General features: G+C 39.1%; 1 protein-coding gene across 12 annotated transcripts in view; it reads right to left on the reverse strand.

Moving 5' to 3' along the window:
• Yap1 (Yes1 associated transcriptional regulator) overlaps positions 1 to 16,923 on the reverse strand; it is a 117,463-nt gene extending 100,540 nt beyond the window's left edge. For all 12 annotated transcript variants that reach the window (XM_063256178.1, XM_063256176.1, XM_063256177.1 and 9 more), the window contains exons 1-2: positions 16,586 to 16,923; positions 12,063 to 12,313 (exon numbers count right to left, since the gene is read on the reverse strand). In XM_063256178.1, coding sequence (XP_063112248.1) covers positions 12,063 to 12,313; positions 16,586 to 16,906 — 572 coding nt within the window. In that variant the 5' untranslated portion in view covers positions 16,907 to 16,923. The remainder of the gene's footprint in view (positions 1 to 12,062; positions 12,314 to 16,585) is intronic.
• Positions 16,924 to 17,162: the final 239 nt, after the last annotated feature.

Genomic DNA, 17,162 nt, shown 5'->3' on the forward strand with positions numbered 1-17,162 from the left:
ATTCAACTCTACAGAAAGTATTGCAGGATATTCTAAAAAAAGAAAAATACAAAGAACCCAGAAATAGTGGCAGGGAGGCCACAACCAATGGAGCAGAGAACAAAATGAAGAAGACAAACTGACAGCTACTGACAGAAAAAGAGCTCAACAGAAATGAGACAGAGAAGATTGGATGATAGGAACAGCTATTTTTGAGAAAATGACATCTTAATAGGTAATGCTGATTCAGTACCATCTTGTTTTGAAGTCTCATCTAGCTTTTGTTCTTCTGTCTCCAATGGTCTAACCAGGTTGTATCTTATTGGATTTTGTTATGTACGTTAGTATAAGCAAAAACCTTTTAAAGACAAGGAGATTATACAGAGACCATTGTTCTTTTTCTGTTAGTCAATTCCAAATACTCTATAATGCTGTCATTCTCTTAAATGGTTTTACATTGTTTTGATATACTTAATGCTACAGTATATGAAGTTATACTCAAGGACTTCAGGGAGGGAGTCAATATGGTAACTATTTTTAAGTCGGAAATATCTGGTGGTGAAACACTATTCTGCTTAAAAGGTTATGTTTTGATCTGCCCTGTTTCGCTGTTATGCCCTCTTTTTCTTTTTCTCAATCTCCACTCCATTATATACTTTTTTATTGTTATCCATTTAATTAAAGGGAAAAATATAGCAGGATATAATATAGTAACCCACTTTGACTTTCTATTTTCTCGATTTGAAGCCCTGTGTTACTCTCACCATCTTGTTTTTGACTGAGGTTCCTCTATTCTGTTTTGCTGAATAGTATCAGGTTCGAAAGTTTAGGCATCAGCTGAGAAGATAATGAGATTCATTATAACGCCCATTCTCGTTGACTTCTATCTACTTTTGAAGACCTACAATATCTCCAATGTTTTGGTTTTGTCGGTTTTATCCTTTACGGTTTTGTTCAATAGTATTACAACTAATGATATAGGCAATTCTATTAGAAATAGCGGGAGGCATTAGGGTAACCATTGTTGATCACCTTGTATTATGTTTTTATATTATCTATTATATCCACCCTTTTGACTTGACCGATTCTGTTCTGTTATGTCACATTTGGTTTTACTCTCTTCCAAAAAAGCAATAAGAACAGTGGGAGCAATGAAACCCAAAATGTGTAATAGTCACTGTACAAAAGAGAGGAAAAGAAAGTGCTCTAAACTATATAACTGCATGTATATTTAAATGTATAAGACAGAAAATGATATCACAGAGTTCTAATGGATCATTGAACAGAACTGTTTGCAGTATCATTGCTGGAATGTCCACTCTACAAACTTTAATTCTGTGACTTGAACAATTATTTCTAAGATGGCAATATGTAATCTATTAACTAGTGATCTCCTACTGCGCATTTTTTTCTTCTGTAAATCTGTATAACTTGTACCCTTCACTGTTTTTTTTTTTCTTTTCTTTTCTCCTTAAATAAAAATTTAAAAAAAAAAAAAAAAAAAAAAAAAAAAAAAAAATCAAGGGGGTTGGGTATTTAGCTCAGCAGCTTAAGCATCTGCCTGACAAGCATGAGATCATGGGTTCAATCCTCAATACCAAAAAGAAAGAAAGAAAAAAATCTAGTTACATACCTCTTGGGATTAACTATGAAAGTAGTGAAAATTACTGAACCAATTCAGATATGCATAAATATTTTTCCTATTATCATCTGTATTAATAAAAGAAAGAATACAGTTGGTCATGGTGGCACACACCTGCAATCCCAGAATGCAGGAGGATTGCATAAGTGCGAGGTTAGCCTGGGACACATACATAGTGAGTTCAAGGCCAGTCAGCACTACAAAGCAAGATTCTGTGTCAAACAAGTAATAAAAAGAAAAAAGAAAAAAAAAAGAATTTGGAAATGATATATAAGCATATACCTCTAGTCCAGAACTGGCGAACCTACGGGACATGTGCTTCAGCTTGCTGTTTGTTATCGCTGAAAGTTCCAAAAGGTCTGCCATCACTGTCTCTGCTCCTAAATACTTTTCAAAATCCAAAACCCTTGAACAAATTTCTAACACTGCCTTGTACTGACTATGGGAAACAGTAGATCATTGCTTTAGGAAAATCTAACACATGAAAATATAAGATATTAACAGTTAACACTAAAAGGGACAAATATAATTTGATTAATCAACTGTCTGATAAAGGCATTTATTTAAAAGATTTCAGAAAAATTATCTTGGAATAGTTAAGCCAAATCATATACAATTGCTAATAATCACTATTTTAAACTTAGAAAACTGTCAACTTTATATAGCTAACCTAAAAATTACAAATGAGATTTATTCAGCTTATATAAGTTTTCTTTAAAAACCTACTGCACATGCCTGGCCTGGCCCAGGCAGGAGATGAAATGTCTGTATTACAGACAAACGGATCCAGAGGCCCTGGATTCAGTCACCCAGCACAGCCAAGAGCAGAGCTGAAGCCCATGCTATTCAGCTCTACAGCATGAAAGTCAGTCTCAATATCCTCATCGCTAATGTCATCTCCAGAGCAGAACTGTACATTTTTGAGAGAAGTAGTTATCCGAAAAGGAAATAACCAAAACACTGACTAAAGGGCCCCACTACTTCAGGGCTCATTCCATGTATTACTCTAAGATAAGCCCACTTAGATAAGGTGGCAGCAAAAGAAAATTTCAAAGGAAACACCCAGTATAATATGCTCAGAGAGATATTCCATTACTGTATCCATGAAATAAGAATAGCACATTACTAAAAATAATGAATAATCAGCTCAGAAAGGAGCCACTAGAAATTAACAATGATAAAGCGTTTTGGAAGAAAAAAAACTACAGAGTCAAAGAAATCTTCCAACAACACTAATAAAAGGCTAAGTGAAATAAAATAGAAAAGATATAAAAATCAAAGAATGATTCTAACTAGCAAAAATTTTAGAAAGAGAACAGATCAACAGACTGGAAGAAATAATCTAGGAACTAAGTGTTTTTCACAACTGCAGGATGGTTGGGGGAAATGCACTGAAAATTTTTAAAGGGGCATCATTCACCCTGAAGACTTAAATTTTCAGACCATTTGTTCTTCAAAATGAATTTTAAGGTTCCACACCAAGGCATATATGAAAGATCAGAACTCTAAAAACAAAATACCAGAATCCTTGAGGAAGCAAACAAAGGCTAACTGCCCAACAAAAAACAAAAACACCAACAAAAAACCTAGAAGCTAGAATGAAATGGAACATATCCTTCAAAATTCCAAGCAGCAACAAACAAATAAAGCTGAATTTTGCCTTTAAATGTTAACAGGTAAAGCTATTTTTACACACAAAAGGTATCAGTGTAGTTATCTCCCATGTACTCTTTTCTAAAGGATGAGCAGACTCTTTAAGTGTGAACTAATCAAGAAAGAGAAAACAATGAAGAGTGATGCACTCTGTTGTCCTCAGGAGTTCCAAGAAAAAGAACAATTACATACAGGACACAGAGTTTACATTATTTTATGATGATCACCCAAAGTTAAATACATGAAAGTTCAAGAAATTTGTTCACAAAACTAAAAACCTAGAAAATCCAAACAACGGCCTAGATCCACCAGCTGAAAACCTAGAACGCATAGCAATGGCCACCATGAGTCCAACTCGAAGTCTAAAGCCCAGGACAATGACTCATGCTAGTGTGCTTTAAGGATATGCGCTGGGAAGGCCCAAAGATCATCAGCAGAAGCTACAAAGTCTATGCCACCAAAGTGAAGAGTCTGTGCTAGTAGGCTGAGGGATCTACAGTGTAGCAAAGAAGTGATACCCAAGGATCAGGGCTGCCCTGAAAAGTACCACAGCCATCCTCAGTGACAATGAGGTCCCAAGCTCCTGGGAGAAGAACGATTGAGTACATACCTGGAAGCCAGCAGATAAATTCCTCCTGGAGATTAAACAACATACATCTTCCCCTTTGGAGCTAGAAAGCTATGTTCAACCTAAGAACCAAAGTTCTCTCAAAGTGAGCAATAGCCATTTTCATTGACGAGGTCCGGAGCTCCTCTGATGATAATCGCCAAATTCCTATCTGGGAAGCCAGCAAGACAAGCTCCTCCAGAACCAATGGCTCCAAACAACAACACTTACAAGAGAACCCATAATGCCTCACCCTTCCTCTCCACATCTCCTTTTATGCTGGCAACTTTCCTGTGGGCCGTCTACACTCAGCACCGTGCTGATTTAATTCAGCTGGTCTTAACTTGACCACCGGTTTGCAATCCATAACATACTCTCAGAATGAATGAAAGCCAAGAGTCATTCTGGTGTGACAACTGTGAAGTATGTCCCAGTGGCCTGCAGCAGGGAGTACAAAAGCCTAGGGGGGGTGGCGGTGGGCATAGGGGTAGGGGCATGGAAATGCAAATTTAAAGGACATTTAATAATTCCAAGAAAAGAGGGATTCTGGGGCATGAAAGAAATTCAAGAAATGGCAATATAGCTTATTTTATGAATACAGAATTGTAAAAAGTATCAGAAAAAAAATGAGAAAGGACTGGAGGCTGTAAGCTAAAGCTTTTTTTAAAAAGTAGGTCACCACTCTTTTTCTTTATCAATCTTACAATGTACTGAAGAATCTTCTAAATTGAAATACGTAAGTTCCTTAACACTGCATTCACACTGTGCGTTTATAAATTGGAAAACTAGACTGGGGATACAGCTCAGCACCACAGAGCCTGCCTGGCAAGCATGAGTTCGATTTCCAGTACCAAAAAAAAAAAGGAAAACAAGAATCTTTACCCCTTCTCACTGAGAAGAATCTAGATGATTCCTCTTTTCCTAAATTTTCTGAGTTTCTAATGAAAAATTGTTGCTGTTACAACAGAAATCATATATCTTCATAAAAGATACCCTTAAATCAGATCTATGAAAGAGGAAATAAGAGTGAGAGAAGACAGTAATAAAACTACAGTCCCCTTCAGGATATGTGATTACCCACTTCAAACAACATGCGAATCTACCAAGCACACAGCAGAACTCTCTAAACCCAAATCAAATAGTCTATAGTACATTTTCATGTACACAGCAGAAATATTTCTGCTATGGTCAAATACATTCCCTATTTTTAAAAAATCCAACTTCAATTTAAGCTAAAAATTACAACAAGAATAATGAACTTTTAACAAATGTCCCCTCACCCACTTTCAAGCCAGCACCCAGCTGAAGAATCTGATATTCTCTGGTGACCAACATCCTATGAAGAGATACAGAAGCTCAACAAAGACAGATGAAGTGATAGCTCTAACCACAAGTAAAGCCCTGAAAATACCTGGAACAAACTCTGATATTTTCTTTAAAGAGAAAAAAAACAGAAAAATCAAGAAGCAAACAATCAAAAAACAAAAGCAAAATGACAACAACAACAAATAACAGTGATGTAGGATTTCAAAACAAGAAAGGAATTTAACAATGGTGGTTATATTGCATAGTTATCTTCAAAACAGTTGCTTAGGTTAAAATCTAGTATTTTAATAGAGACTTCTATTTCTGTTATTTTGTTAATTCACATTATTGGGACAAAAATGGTATATCATTTGATACACTGCAGACTGCAATACTCATGCTATGAGGCAAATAAGGACTAAACTACTCACCACTTTTCCTGTTTAGAATATCAAGGAGAGAAAAGGACTTGTATGAGTCATACCAAACTTCTTTGTTTGCTTTAGAAGGGGTCAAGCCCTACATAAATAAAAGTGCTTCCATGGCGGCAATACTTGTTCCCAGGAAACTGTGCCATACTACTTGAGCAACCAGAACCCTGAAGCAATTCTTCTTCATAAAAACAGCAAAGCCCCTTTCATGGCTTAAAGTTCTGATTAATTCCAGAATCAGAAGCTCTTTTTCTAAGAAGTATATCACTTAGTAACCACAGTTATAGAACAACATGCTTCATGCTTCTCTAAGAGGTTCCTTTATACAATGCTGCTCAACTATTAATCAACTTTCAAGCCACAATTAATGGCTAAATTATACTATTTACAGAAGGTAGCAAATTAAGTTTGCATAATTTTCAATCTTAAATGATTTTTAAAATTACTTCACACTGATTTGTCCTAAGTCTACACCCAAAAATCCATTATGTAAACTTTACCTCTCACCAAAAGGTAAAAACGGTAACGCAGTCGTGGCAGCACTACTATGTTAGGATGCTAACTTATTTTTTTTAACTACAAAGTAAAATATACTTTTTCGTACTACTCAGGAGAACTAATCTCAGGGTTTCAAAAAGCTAGATAAATTTCAACAACTCAAACATTACCCTAGAAGTTTTTATTTTGGTCTTTTGCGTTTTAAGTGAAGCTTAAACAAAGGATGAGTATTTTCAATACTATGTTTTAAAGAAAACTATCACCTTGGATCAACAGTTTATGGAATGAAACATCTAAATTTTTAATAAAATATCTTTTCTAGTTCACACCAGAATTAGGTGCCCATTATTTTCTCCAGGGAAAAAGTTAATCTTTCCGTTCTATTTACCCTGTCACATCTACTGTCTTCCGTCTGTTTTTTTTCTGCTGCTGGTAAATACCGCTCTTCTAGCATTTTTCCATCTAAATCACTGGAGCACTGCAGGTCATTCTTCCCTGGGATACCCACCCACTGAGCAGAAGCAAGCCATTTTTTCAGGCACACTTTTATCTTCTCTTTCCACAGTCTCAATAGCAAGACAAACATGCACAGACCGGCCCTCCCCTCAAACAGAGAAATAGTCTGTGACTGCCTTTTGAAATCTTTTGTTGTGTGTGTATGTTTGGAGGTTAACCACCATTTAATGGCAAAATCACAAACTTTTCATTTTTTATATGGAAATCATTTGGGTTACATCAAGTATACCAAAAAATAAATAAACAAATAAATAAGCAAGGAAAAAACCCCAGCAAAGCCTTATTCTTTTTGAAACTATTCCTTTTTAAAATGTGTATTTTTATTACAGTAGTGTGCACTGCATATGCTATGGTCTTCTACTGGACAAGTGTTTCAAAAGAAAACATATAACATCAGTTTCTAACAAAAAACAGTTTAATTCATTTCCTTTAATTGATACAACTGTGCTGTATTTAGGGCAGTGGAGCATTTATTTCTAAATTATTGTAACCTATAGCAGAAAAATACATTACATCCCTTTCTTTTTTTTTGTACTGGGGATCAAACTCCCAACTTTACACTTGTCAGGCAGGTGTTTATGCTGCTGAACTAAATCCCTGGCCCCTGCAGCAGAAAAATAAACTATTGTATTCATAGTGATCAATCATATCAGCAAGGCAAATTCATGTACTGTTGGTATATGGCTGAGCTATATGCCAAAAAAATCTTTTTTAAACTATCAATCAAGATACTCAACGAACTTCTAAACATATCAAGCCATAAGAAACCTTGGGTCTTCAAGGATTAAAAACATGAAGGCCAGCTGTTCAGAAAATGATAAATGGAAATACAACAAAACTATCTTTTAAAAATTACTAGAACACTGTTAATATAAATCTATAAACTTGTTAAATAACCGAATCACATTCTTGAAATCAAAGAACACCATACACTAGGAGTTCTTTGTACATGGTAACAGTTGCAAGGTATCAGATTCAATAAAATAAATCTGAGAAGTAATAACACTCCTTGTAACCAAGAATATTATAGAACGCTAATTCAGGAAGTTATTTAACAGCATATTAAGAAATAGGAAGTTGTTGACCAACTACTTGAAGAACTATTTCCTGTAGGAAAACTGTAAGGCAGTTGTAGGCAGAAAGTCTGAGTTGTAAAGAAAATTCTATCTTTAAAAAAAACTTCAAGTACTATGTTGAAGAAATTAATTTCAAACAGTAAATTCAGGCAGATGTGGTGCCTCATACCTGTAATCCCAGCACTCAGGAGGAGGCTGAGACAGGAGGACTACCATGTAAGGCTAGTCAGGGATGAGTTTAAACCCAGCCTAAACTTACACAGCAAAACAAAGCAACAAGAACAACCCCAAAATAGTAAGTTTAGTAACAAAGATATTGTATGTACTATCCAAAGATCACTTTTTTTGTGTACACCACTATCTTCTCAGAGCTTTAACATGTACTGATGATAAAATGTGTTTATGCAATATTTTGACCACATCATTTGCCAAGATTAAGGTGTAAGTCTTCTTCAAAAAAGATTCACTGATACACAGAGCTTTAAAAATACCAATTATGAAAAATTCAGGCCCAGTAGCATATACCTATAATCTCAGCATCTGGGAGGCTGAGGTAGGATGATTCCAAATTGGACGTCAGCACTGATTACATAATGTTCAAGGTCAGCCTGCGTTACATAATGAGAACCTCACTCAAAAACAAATGACTGAATGAACTAAATTATGAGCTGGGTACGACGGTGCACACCGTAATCCCAATGTTCTGGGAGGCTGAAGCAAGAAGAATCCAAGTTCAAAGTTCAATCTGGGCAATTTAGCAGTGTAAGACTTACAAATAAATAAAAACAGAGCTGGGAATGTAGCTCAGTATGAAAGTCCTGAGTTCACTCTCCAGTACCAAAAAGAAAAAAATAAAACTAATGATTCTATATAATCCCTCCGTAATTATGCTGCCTTCAACCTGAAAGACAGACCAACTGACTTCAAAAATTCCATCTACAAGGCAATAAGTAGTTGTTTCCAAGTTCAATATTTTTTTTTTTTTAACTTTTTTTTATCAGTACCGGGGACCGAACTCACAACCGCCTGCTTGCAAGACAGGTGCTTATGCCACTGAGCTAAATCCCCAGCCCCCAAGTTCAATTATTTCTAAACTTTCTCTCAAGTTATATTATCTTACATGTTTAAACCTTTTTTTTTTTTTTTTTTTCCATTTTCTGTCTTTTTCGTTTTTATCAGTACCAGGGATCGAACTCATGACTGCCTGCTTGCAAGGCAGGCACTTATGCCGCTGAGCTAAATCCCCAGGCCCATGTTTAAACCTTTTATAATCAGAATTCTTCCATGCCAAATATACATCTCAATAAATGATATACTACTTTGTAACTTAATAGTTCCAAGTATATAAAAAGACATATCAGTGAAATGAGTGTGTAAAGTACACAAGTACTTTAAATTTTCATTCTGTATCTACCTGTCAGCATAAAAACGTTTTCTGGCACCGGGGATTTAGCTCAGCAGCAAAATCTCATGAGTTCAATCTCTGGTACCAAAACAAAACAAAAAAACCCCACCAACATTCTGGCAGTATCAACATAGCACTAAAAGCTTACTTCACCATCTTTGACCCACAGTCAAAATAGATACTGGTTTGGGACATAGCTGGCTCAGTGGCACAGTGCCTGCCTGGCAAGTGAAAGGTGATGAGTTCAATTCCCAGTAACCTTCCCCCAAAAATGAAAAAAGATGCTGAATTTATCTGTTGAGTATGCACACACAAAAAATATAACTAGGTTATTTATGAAAACTATATAACCTGTATGGTGCAAGTAGCTAACTACTGGAGAAGTTGAACTAATTTATTTTGTAACATTTCTCCAAATTATATTTTTTTTTTCCTCCTTGAAGCAGGGTTTCACTGTGTACAGTTCAGGCTGGCCTCAAACTTGTAATAATCCTCCTGCCTCAGCACACACATCCAACTTCAAATTGATAAGATTCATAAAACAGATACTTTTTAGAAAAATATGAAATTATATAAGCCCTCAACAACCATCTTTCACATACACTGCTTAGAAGCTTTCTGTATATATGAATCTGACAGGTACCCACAAATCCATCTCACCTACTTTTACTGCCCAAGATTTATCTCTCAAGGAAAGCTTTTTTTTTTTGAAAAGCATGAAAGAAAAAGTTTCACAGAATCAAAATGTCATACTTATGACATAATAAGCCTAATCTTACTTCCAGATGATAATACCTCAAAAATACCGAAAGAACAATCCTGTCTTATCTCTCTTCTTGACAGTGTTCCCTTTGCAGGTAAAGTTCTCCCTGCTCCTACTATATTCCTCTTAAGGCGTAATTCTAATTTTGGCCCACTCTACCTTTAGGTGAGTGAGCTAAATGGGGAAAGTATATGGCCCTTTCTTCAATTCATTCTTACACCAATATTTAAGAAAAGTATTTCTTCTCAAAGGAAAAACCATTGGAAACTTTTAAAAGCAAACCCAGAATGTTTATTTCAACTTTAAAAAAAAAATCACTCAAAATAACAAAAACCAGGCTTTTGCCATCTACAAGACACAAGAGACCAAGAAAAACTTAAATGTTACTCTGACTTTTAGCTAGGGCATCAACCAAAGAAAGAAGGCAAACAGGCTATTAAGCTGTTCAAAAAATTTTCCCTGGTCAGCATGTGACCCAGCAGGGAGAGGTTCAAGAAAGTACAGCCTTTCTTTTTTCTTCCTAACAACCTGGTCTGTTTCCACTCCTTTTCTCTTCAAGACACATCCCTCACAGCTAGCAGCTCTTTCAATCATTTACTTTGGACGTCTGCTGGAGAACAAATGATCTTGCTCATGCAGATGAGTTTGCCAGACTTGTGTGTACTTTCCAGTCTCTGGGCCGTTTATTGTTCTGGTTGAAACCTGACCCTTTGAAATGGATACCAGGGCACCAGAAGACAAATTAAAAAAAAAGAAAGAAAGAAAAAGAAAAAGCTAAAGAAAAGAGGAAAAAAATCTTTTCTTTTGCTCTTCTAAATAGGCTTGTCACAAAATAACAACCCACCTTGAAAGACAGTTATTATGAAACACATGAAGATTCACACAACAAAGTGTCATTAATTGTATTAACTGATCTAATAAATGTTACATTTCCCTTAAGAGAACACTGCGGGGCTGGGGATTCAGCTCAGCGGCATAAGGGCCTGCCTTAAAAGCAGGCAGTCGTGAGTTCGATCCCCGGTATCGATAAAAAGAAAAAAGACAAAAAAAAAAAAAGAGTACACTGCCTACAAATCTGAATCAAAACAGGATTGTTTTTCACTTTATTATATCAACCTGATTAAGGATTTAAAAATAATTTTTATTTCTGTCTATAATAACTAGTTTTACACAGTACATTGTACACACTTGATACAAACCAAGTCACAGAAAATTAAAAGCCTACCTATAATTTCACAAGTAGAAGGGATAAATTTGCATTTAGGTCTTTTTGGCTTAATGTCATTTTTTGTTAGGCAAAAGGCCCTGTTTTCTCAGATAATGTTCTCCTTTGAACATCTAATAATTTGAAAGTCACCACTGAGTGATCGTATATCCAATCTAAAAGTTTCTATGTTTTTCTTTATATTTGGGGAAAAAATTGATAAATTGTATCAAACTTCAGTTAATGTACTTATAAATTCATAATTTAAAATATTATAACATTAGATTTCACCGAGAGTCCTACTTGTTTTATGACTCTTCTCTACCAATAAAACATTTATTTGAAAACATATAGGAGGGCTGGAGATACAGCTCGGTGCTACATTGTGTGATTAGTATATATGAGGGCCTGGGTTCATTATGTAGTTCCCAAAAAAGGAAAAAAACCTAAGTAGTACCACATATACTCCATATAACTATGCCAGTCCCATAATTCTTACAATCTAAAAATTCTCACAGTACTCTTTCTGTGTTGTGCTATGCTAATTAAAAAGATCTGGCACAAACTCCAAATGAGACAAATAGCCACAGAAGATAAAGGAAAAGTTTCTGAATTAAGAATCAATCTCCCAGGGACTGGGGATTTAGCTCAGCGGCATAAGCACCTGCCTTGCAAGCAGGCAGTCGTAAGTTAAGATTCCTGGTACCGATAAAAATGAAAAAGACCAAAAAAAAAAAAAAAAAATCTCCCACGGAATAGATGGGGTAAAAAAAGAATCAATCTTTCAAAACATAACTCTCACTAGCAAAGGTGTTTAAGTATTTGGGATTGACAGCAAATTGAAAAAAAATTACAGAAAACACTTGAGTTGAGAAAAATATTAAGTATAATATAAAAACAAACAGTATTCTATATAGTGCCACTTGAGTGTGTTTTCAATACACATTCTTAGATAACCACTTCTCACAATTACTTTCACTTACTTTAAGAAGTATCTCTGACCAGAAGATGTCTTGGCCATCTCCCACCCTGCTGGCAGAGGTACATCATCAGGTATCTCAAAAGAAGATTGGCGAAGGTGTTGAGCAGTGGGTGTAGCTGCTGGGCCAGAGACTACTCCAGTGGGGGTCAATGTCCCAGGAGAAACAGCTCCCAGCTGCAGGGACGCAGGAGAGGAATGAGCTCGAACATGCTGTGGAGTCAGGGCTCCGGCTGTGCCTGCATCGGTACTGGCCTAGTGGGATTAAAATGGAAATGTATAAAACAAACAAAACATTTTGGAAAATGTATCTCCAAACTGCTTAGAAAGAATTTCACTGCAACCAAATATCTAAGTGCTACTCACAAATTTCACCATTTAATATTTGACACCAAAGAACATCAGCTTTTCAAGTGGATCCTCCCTTCAACCCCAGTACTGGAGATTAGATCCAAGGTCTTCCCAATGAACAACATCCCCAGACCTTTTTTTAAAAAGACAGGATCTTGCCACCTTTTCTGGACTGGGCTTGAATTTTTGAACCTCCTGCCTCAGCCTTCAAGGGTGCTGAGATTACAGACAGGTACTGCTGCACCTGGTTTTAAATTACTTTTAAATTATATAATTTTATTTTTAGTTATTTATTTTGACTTTTTGAGACAAAAAGTGTGATTTGTCTCACTATGCAGTTCAGGCTGGCCTTGAACTCACTTTGTAGCCCAGGCTGGTCTCAAACAACAATCCTCCTACCTCAGCCTCCCACGCATTGGGATTGCAGGCATAAGCCACCACATCCGGTTTAAAATATTTAATTTTAAAGGGAGTAAAAAGAGCAGAAAATAGTGGGGCAGTGATGGTGGTGATGATGGTGACGGTCATGATGGTGGCAAATGCCTGTAGGGTTCCAGTTACTGGAGAGGCTGAGGTGAGAGGATCACCTGAGTCCCGGAGTTCAAGGTCATCAGGGAACCATAGTGAGACCCTATGTCTCACAAACCTTAAATCATGTAATTTTAAAACGTACTGTAAGCAGGCTGGGGATTTAGCTCAGTGACCTAAGTACCTGCCTGGCTAGCACAAGACTGTGAGTTTGCTCCCTGATACCACTAAATAAATAAATGTACTGTAAACATTGATAACTTTATGAACAGTATGCCTAAATGAGTTTGTCTACTACAAACTAGAGATGTCTTCCACACTTTATGCAGGCAAGTAGTATAGAAGGAAACGAAGGTTCTTAGTAGTAAATAGAGGATAATAAAATCTAATTTCTAGAGACCTGTATAATGGCATCTGTCTGTAATCCCATCATTTGGGACACCAAGCCAAAAGGCCAGCCTATGCTACATACTGAGTTCAAGGCCCATCTTGAGCTACATAGGGAGAACCTGTCTCAAGAATGCAAAAAAGTAACATATTAAAAAAGATGAACTGATCGCCGGGCATGATGGCTCCCACCTGTAATCCCAGCACTCGGGAGGCTGAGGCAGGAGGATCATTGAGAGTTCGAGACTAGCCTAGGCTACAAAGTGAGCTCAAGGCCAGCCTGAACTGCACAGCGAGACCCTATCTCAAAAAGACAAAAAAAAAAAAAAAGATGATAAACTCCCTGTCTCAAAAAGACAAAAAGAAAAAAAAAAAGATAAACTGGGTCTAGAGATACAGCTTAGTGGCACTACGTCTGCCTGTCGAGTATGTGGTCATAAATTTAACTGCTGGCACCAAAAAACAAACTACACCTATAATCCCAGCACACACAAGGCTGAGGCAGGAGAATCAAGCCTGAGTTATATAGTGAGTTCAAGCTAAACTACATAACCAAACCCTATCTTCAAAAAAAAAAAAAAGTAAATAAAAACTAAGTTTTAAAAGATCAAGGCAGGTGCTACAGGTATAGCGCTGCGGTAGGGCATCTGCTTAAACACAAGAGCACATGGATTTAAAGCCCACCACAAAAATAAGTTAAGAGGTCAAGGTAGTGTGGGTGCTTTTCCAAATTCTAAAAAATGTTTCAGGTATAAACATAACCCAAAAAATTACTATATATTTTTTAAGCAACTTTTAATGTCAAATCCTACTCATTTTTTCCATGAACAAATGCATGCATCAATAAATCAGTCATCACAAAGTGTACAACTTTTAATGAATTCAAAAGATTCAGAACTGTTCAAATATTGTCATATAAAAAATATAATGGAAAATCAAAAGATGTAAGTTAAATTACAACATTAAGAACTGACATATAACTATTTCAACTATGCAATAGCAGGGGAAAAAAACTGCATCATCAACTTCCCACCAAGGAAACTAAGTGTGACACTTAACAAGTATGGTAACTTTGTGAAACCATTTTCTCTTTTGTTAAGATGGATTTGTCATGATGGAAAAAGGAGACACTTAAGAATTAACAGTAAACAGTCTGTGGGCAAGTACTCCCCACTACTCCCTTCATTTAATTCCTTTTTAAAAATCCTTTATTAGAAGCCAGGAATTTAGCTCAGCGACACAACTGCCTGCATGGCATCACAAAGTTATGAATTCGATAGCCAGTATCTTCCCCCCAAAAATTCCTTTATTAGAATTAGTTTGGCTGTCTAAAAAACAGAATTTTCTTGATTCACACAGAAAAGGAAACCGAAAGTGCAGTCATCTATGCCTTAAAGCAAATTCATGTACATTTTTGAGTTTGAATTAGGAAAATCATTAGCAGAAATAAGCTTTCAGATGCACAGTGCCAGGTGTGATACTGCACACTTGTAATCCTAGCATTTGGGAGGCTGAGGCAGAAAGATCTCCGCTGAGTTCAAGGCCAGCCTGAACTACACAGTTAGACCCCTTTTTTTTTCTTCTGTTCTTAAAAAGATAAAACCATACACATTTTTCAAAATTCTGGATATAAATTCTCATGTATCCACATATTAAAACAGTAGCAACTTTTCAGTTGCTATTTTTCTTTTTGGCTTACCCATAGTACAGGACGTGGAGTTCAATCTCCCATGTATGTACTTTCAAAGCATATTTAAGAAACTAGCAGCATCACTGGTCAACAAGATGCACGTCAATATACATTTACCCATAATGTGCTCAAAAACCCACTTCCATGGGTAAGAGAAAAAGTATATGTAAGTCCTAACAATTTGAGTAAGTTAAGCAAGCAACTAGTTTTTCCTTCCTCCTCTTAACCCGGGTTTTTGTCATCAAGTTAAGTGAGCCTTTTTTGAGTTCCAACCCCCTTCCCTATCACGAACCTTCAAACTGGAGGGGAAATAGGAGTGGGGGCAGTAACTCTTCTTTCCACTCAAGTTACAGCCCGAGTGGGCAAATACACAGCAGTATTTGGAAAACCAATTAACTTTCGGGCAAGCTTTCTTTGCCGGTTTAGCCCGGAGCAAGTTTCTAACAAAAGAGATGGGGGTTCACTAAAGAAATCTAGGACACATCGGAATGTTAAGAGTTTCATAAAGTTTCACTTCCACGTTGAATCAAATTGGCAAAATAATCGAATGTTCTGTGTGTGGAAAAGCAGCCATGTTCATATGCTCAACAGGAATTAAAATGCAATGGACATCCTAGAATTAGTCACCGCTTCCCAAACATTAACTTTTAATCACAGTTCAACTAGGCAGGACGAGGCCTATGAGTCAACCTGCAGTGTATTATCAAAGGCTTGCGTTAAAACCTCGGTACGGTAAAGCGCAACTCAGTTCCTGCGCAACCTACAGATGTGGCTAGTTTAAAAGCATTTCAGCAGACTGTAAATAACAGCTTGCAATTGGGAGGCCAACACGCGAACCCACTCAGTTTGATAAGAGCAACTGTGCCCAAATTCCGAAGCAGAAGGAAGCGCAGGGACGAAATGAGACCATAAACAACTTCCAGGAAAGTCTGTGCACGGAAAGCCCGAATCCAGTGTTCTCAACGCGCCTGGGCCGCGAGGAAATAAATGCTTTGGGGCGGGGGAAGGGTGGGAAGGAGCAAGAAAACTAAATGGACCGGTTCAACCCCCACCCCTAATCAACACTGGAAAACAGGAGAACAATTATTTGACTCCCCAGGAAACTGAAGTGGACCGAGAGGCCCCGAAGGAAAAGGTGGCCGAGGGCTCAACTTCACAAACTCCGCCGCCGCTGGCGAGTCACCCACACACGGATGCCAGAGGTCCCCCTCCCCCTCCTCTCCCCTCCCCTCCCCCAGCCCAGCCCCCGGAGCGAAGGTGCGGGGCGCGGAAGCGCGCGCATTGTGCGACCCCCCGCGGCTCGGCCGCCTCCCCACCCCCTTCCTTCCTCCCCCGCCGCCCCCTCGGCTCCCGCCAACCTCTGAGAACCCCAGGAAGAAAGAAAGGAAGCTGGGGAAGGATGACCCCCGCCCGGGGTTGCGGCCGCGGAGAGAAACTCCAGCGGGGAAGAACAAATCTCAGCTCGGGACTCGGGAGGGGAGCGGGGCGGGCGCCGCGACTCCCCCAGCCCGGCCCGAGCGCCCCGACCCGGGCCGCCAGAGGGAAGGGGACGAGGACGCCGGCGCGGTTACCTGTCGCGAGTGGGCTTTGGGCTCTGGCGGCTTGAAGAAGGAGTCGGGCAGCTTCCGGAGCCTCATGGGCACGGTCTGGGGCACGTTGGCCGTCTTGGGGTTCATGACGGCGTTGAAGAGCGCCTCCAGGTCTGTCTCCGAGTCCCCCCGGACGTGCACGATCTGGTGGCCGGCGGGGGGCGGCTGCGGCGCCGCCTGGGACGCCGGGGGAGCCGGCTGCCCGGGAGCGGACGGCGGGCCCTGGCCCGGAGCGGGCTGCGCGGGCGGCTGCCCCGGGCCCTGGGGCGCCGGCTGAGGCGGCGGCTGCTGCCCGGGATCCATGGCGCGAGCCTCCCCGACGCGCCCCTGGCCAGGCGGGCGAGGGCTCCGCCCGGACGCCGCGCTCGACGGGCTAGACGAGGAGCGGGCGCGGCGCTGTGCTCGCTCTCGGGGCCCGGGGGCTGCGCCGCGGCCCCGCAGCCCCCGCCCCGGCGCCTCCGCCCCCGCCGCGCCCGCGCCCCGGTGCACTCGTCTGGCGGCTGCGCCCCGCGAGCGGCGGCGAGAGGCTCGGACGGCGGCGCCTCAGAACTTTAACCTC

The sequence above is a fragment of the Cavia porcellus genome, unplaced genomic scaffold (assembly GCF_034190915.1).
Source record: "Cavia porcellus strain 051 isolate PalLab524CR breed Dunkin Hartley unplaced genomic scaffold, mCavPor4.1 scaffold_9, whole genome shotgun sequence".
Classification (NCBI taxonomy): Eukaryota; Metazoa; Chordata; class Mammalia; order Rodentia; family Caviidae; genus Cavia; species Cavia porcellus.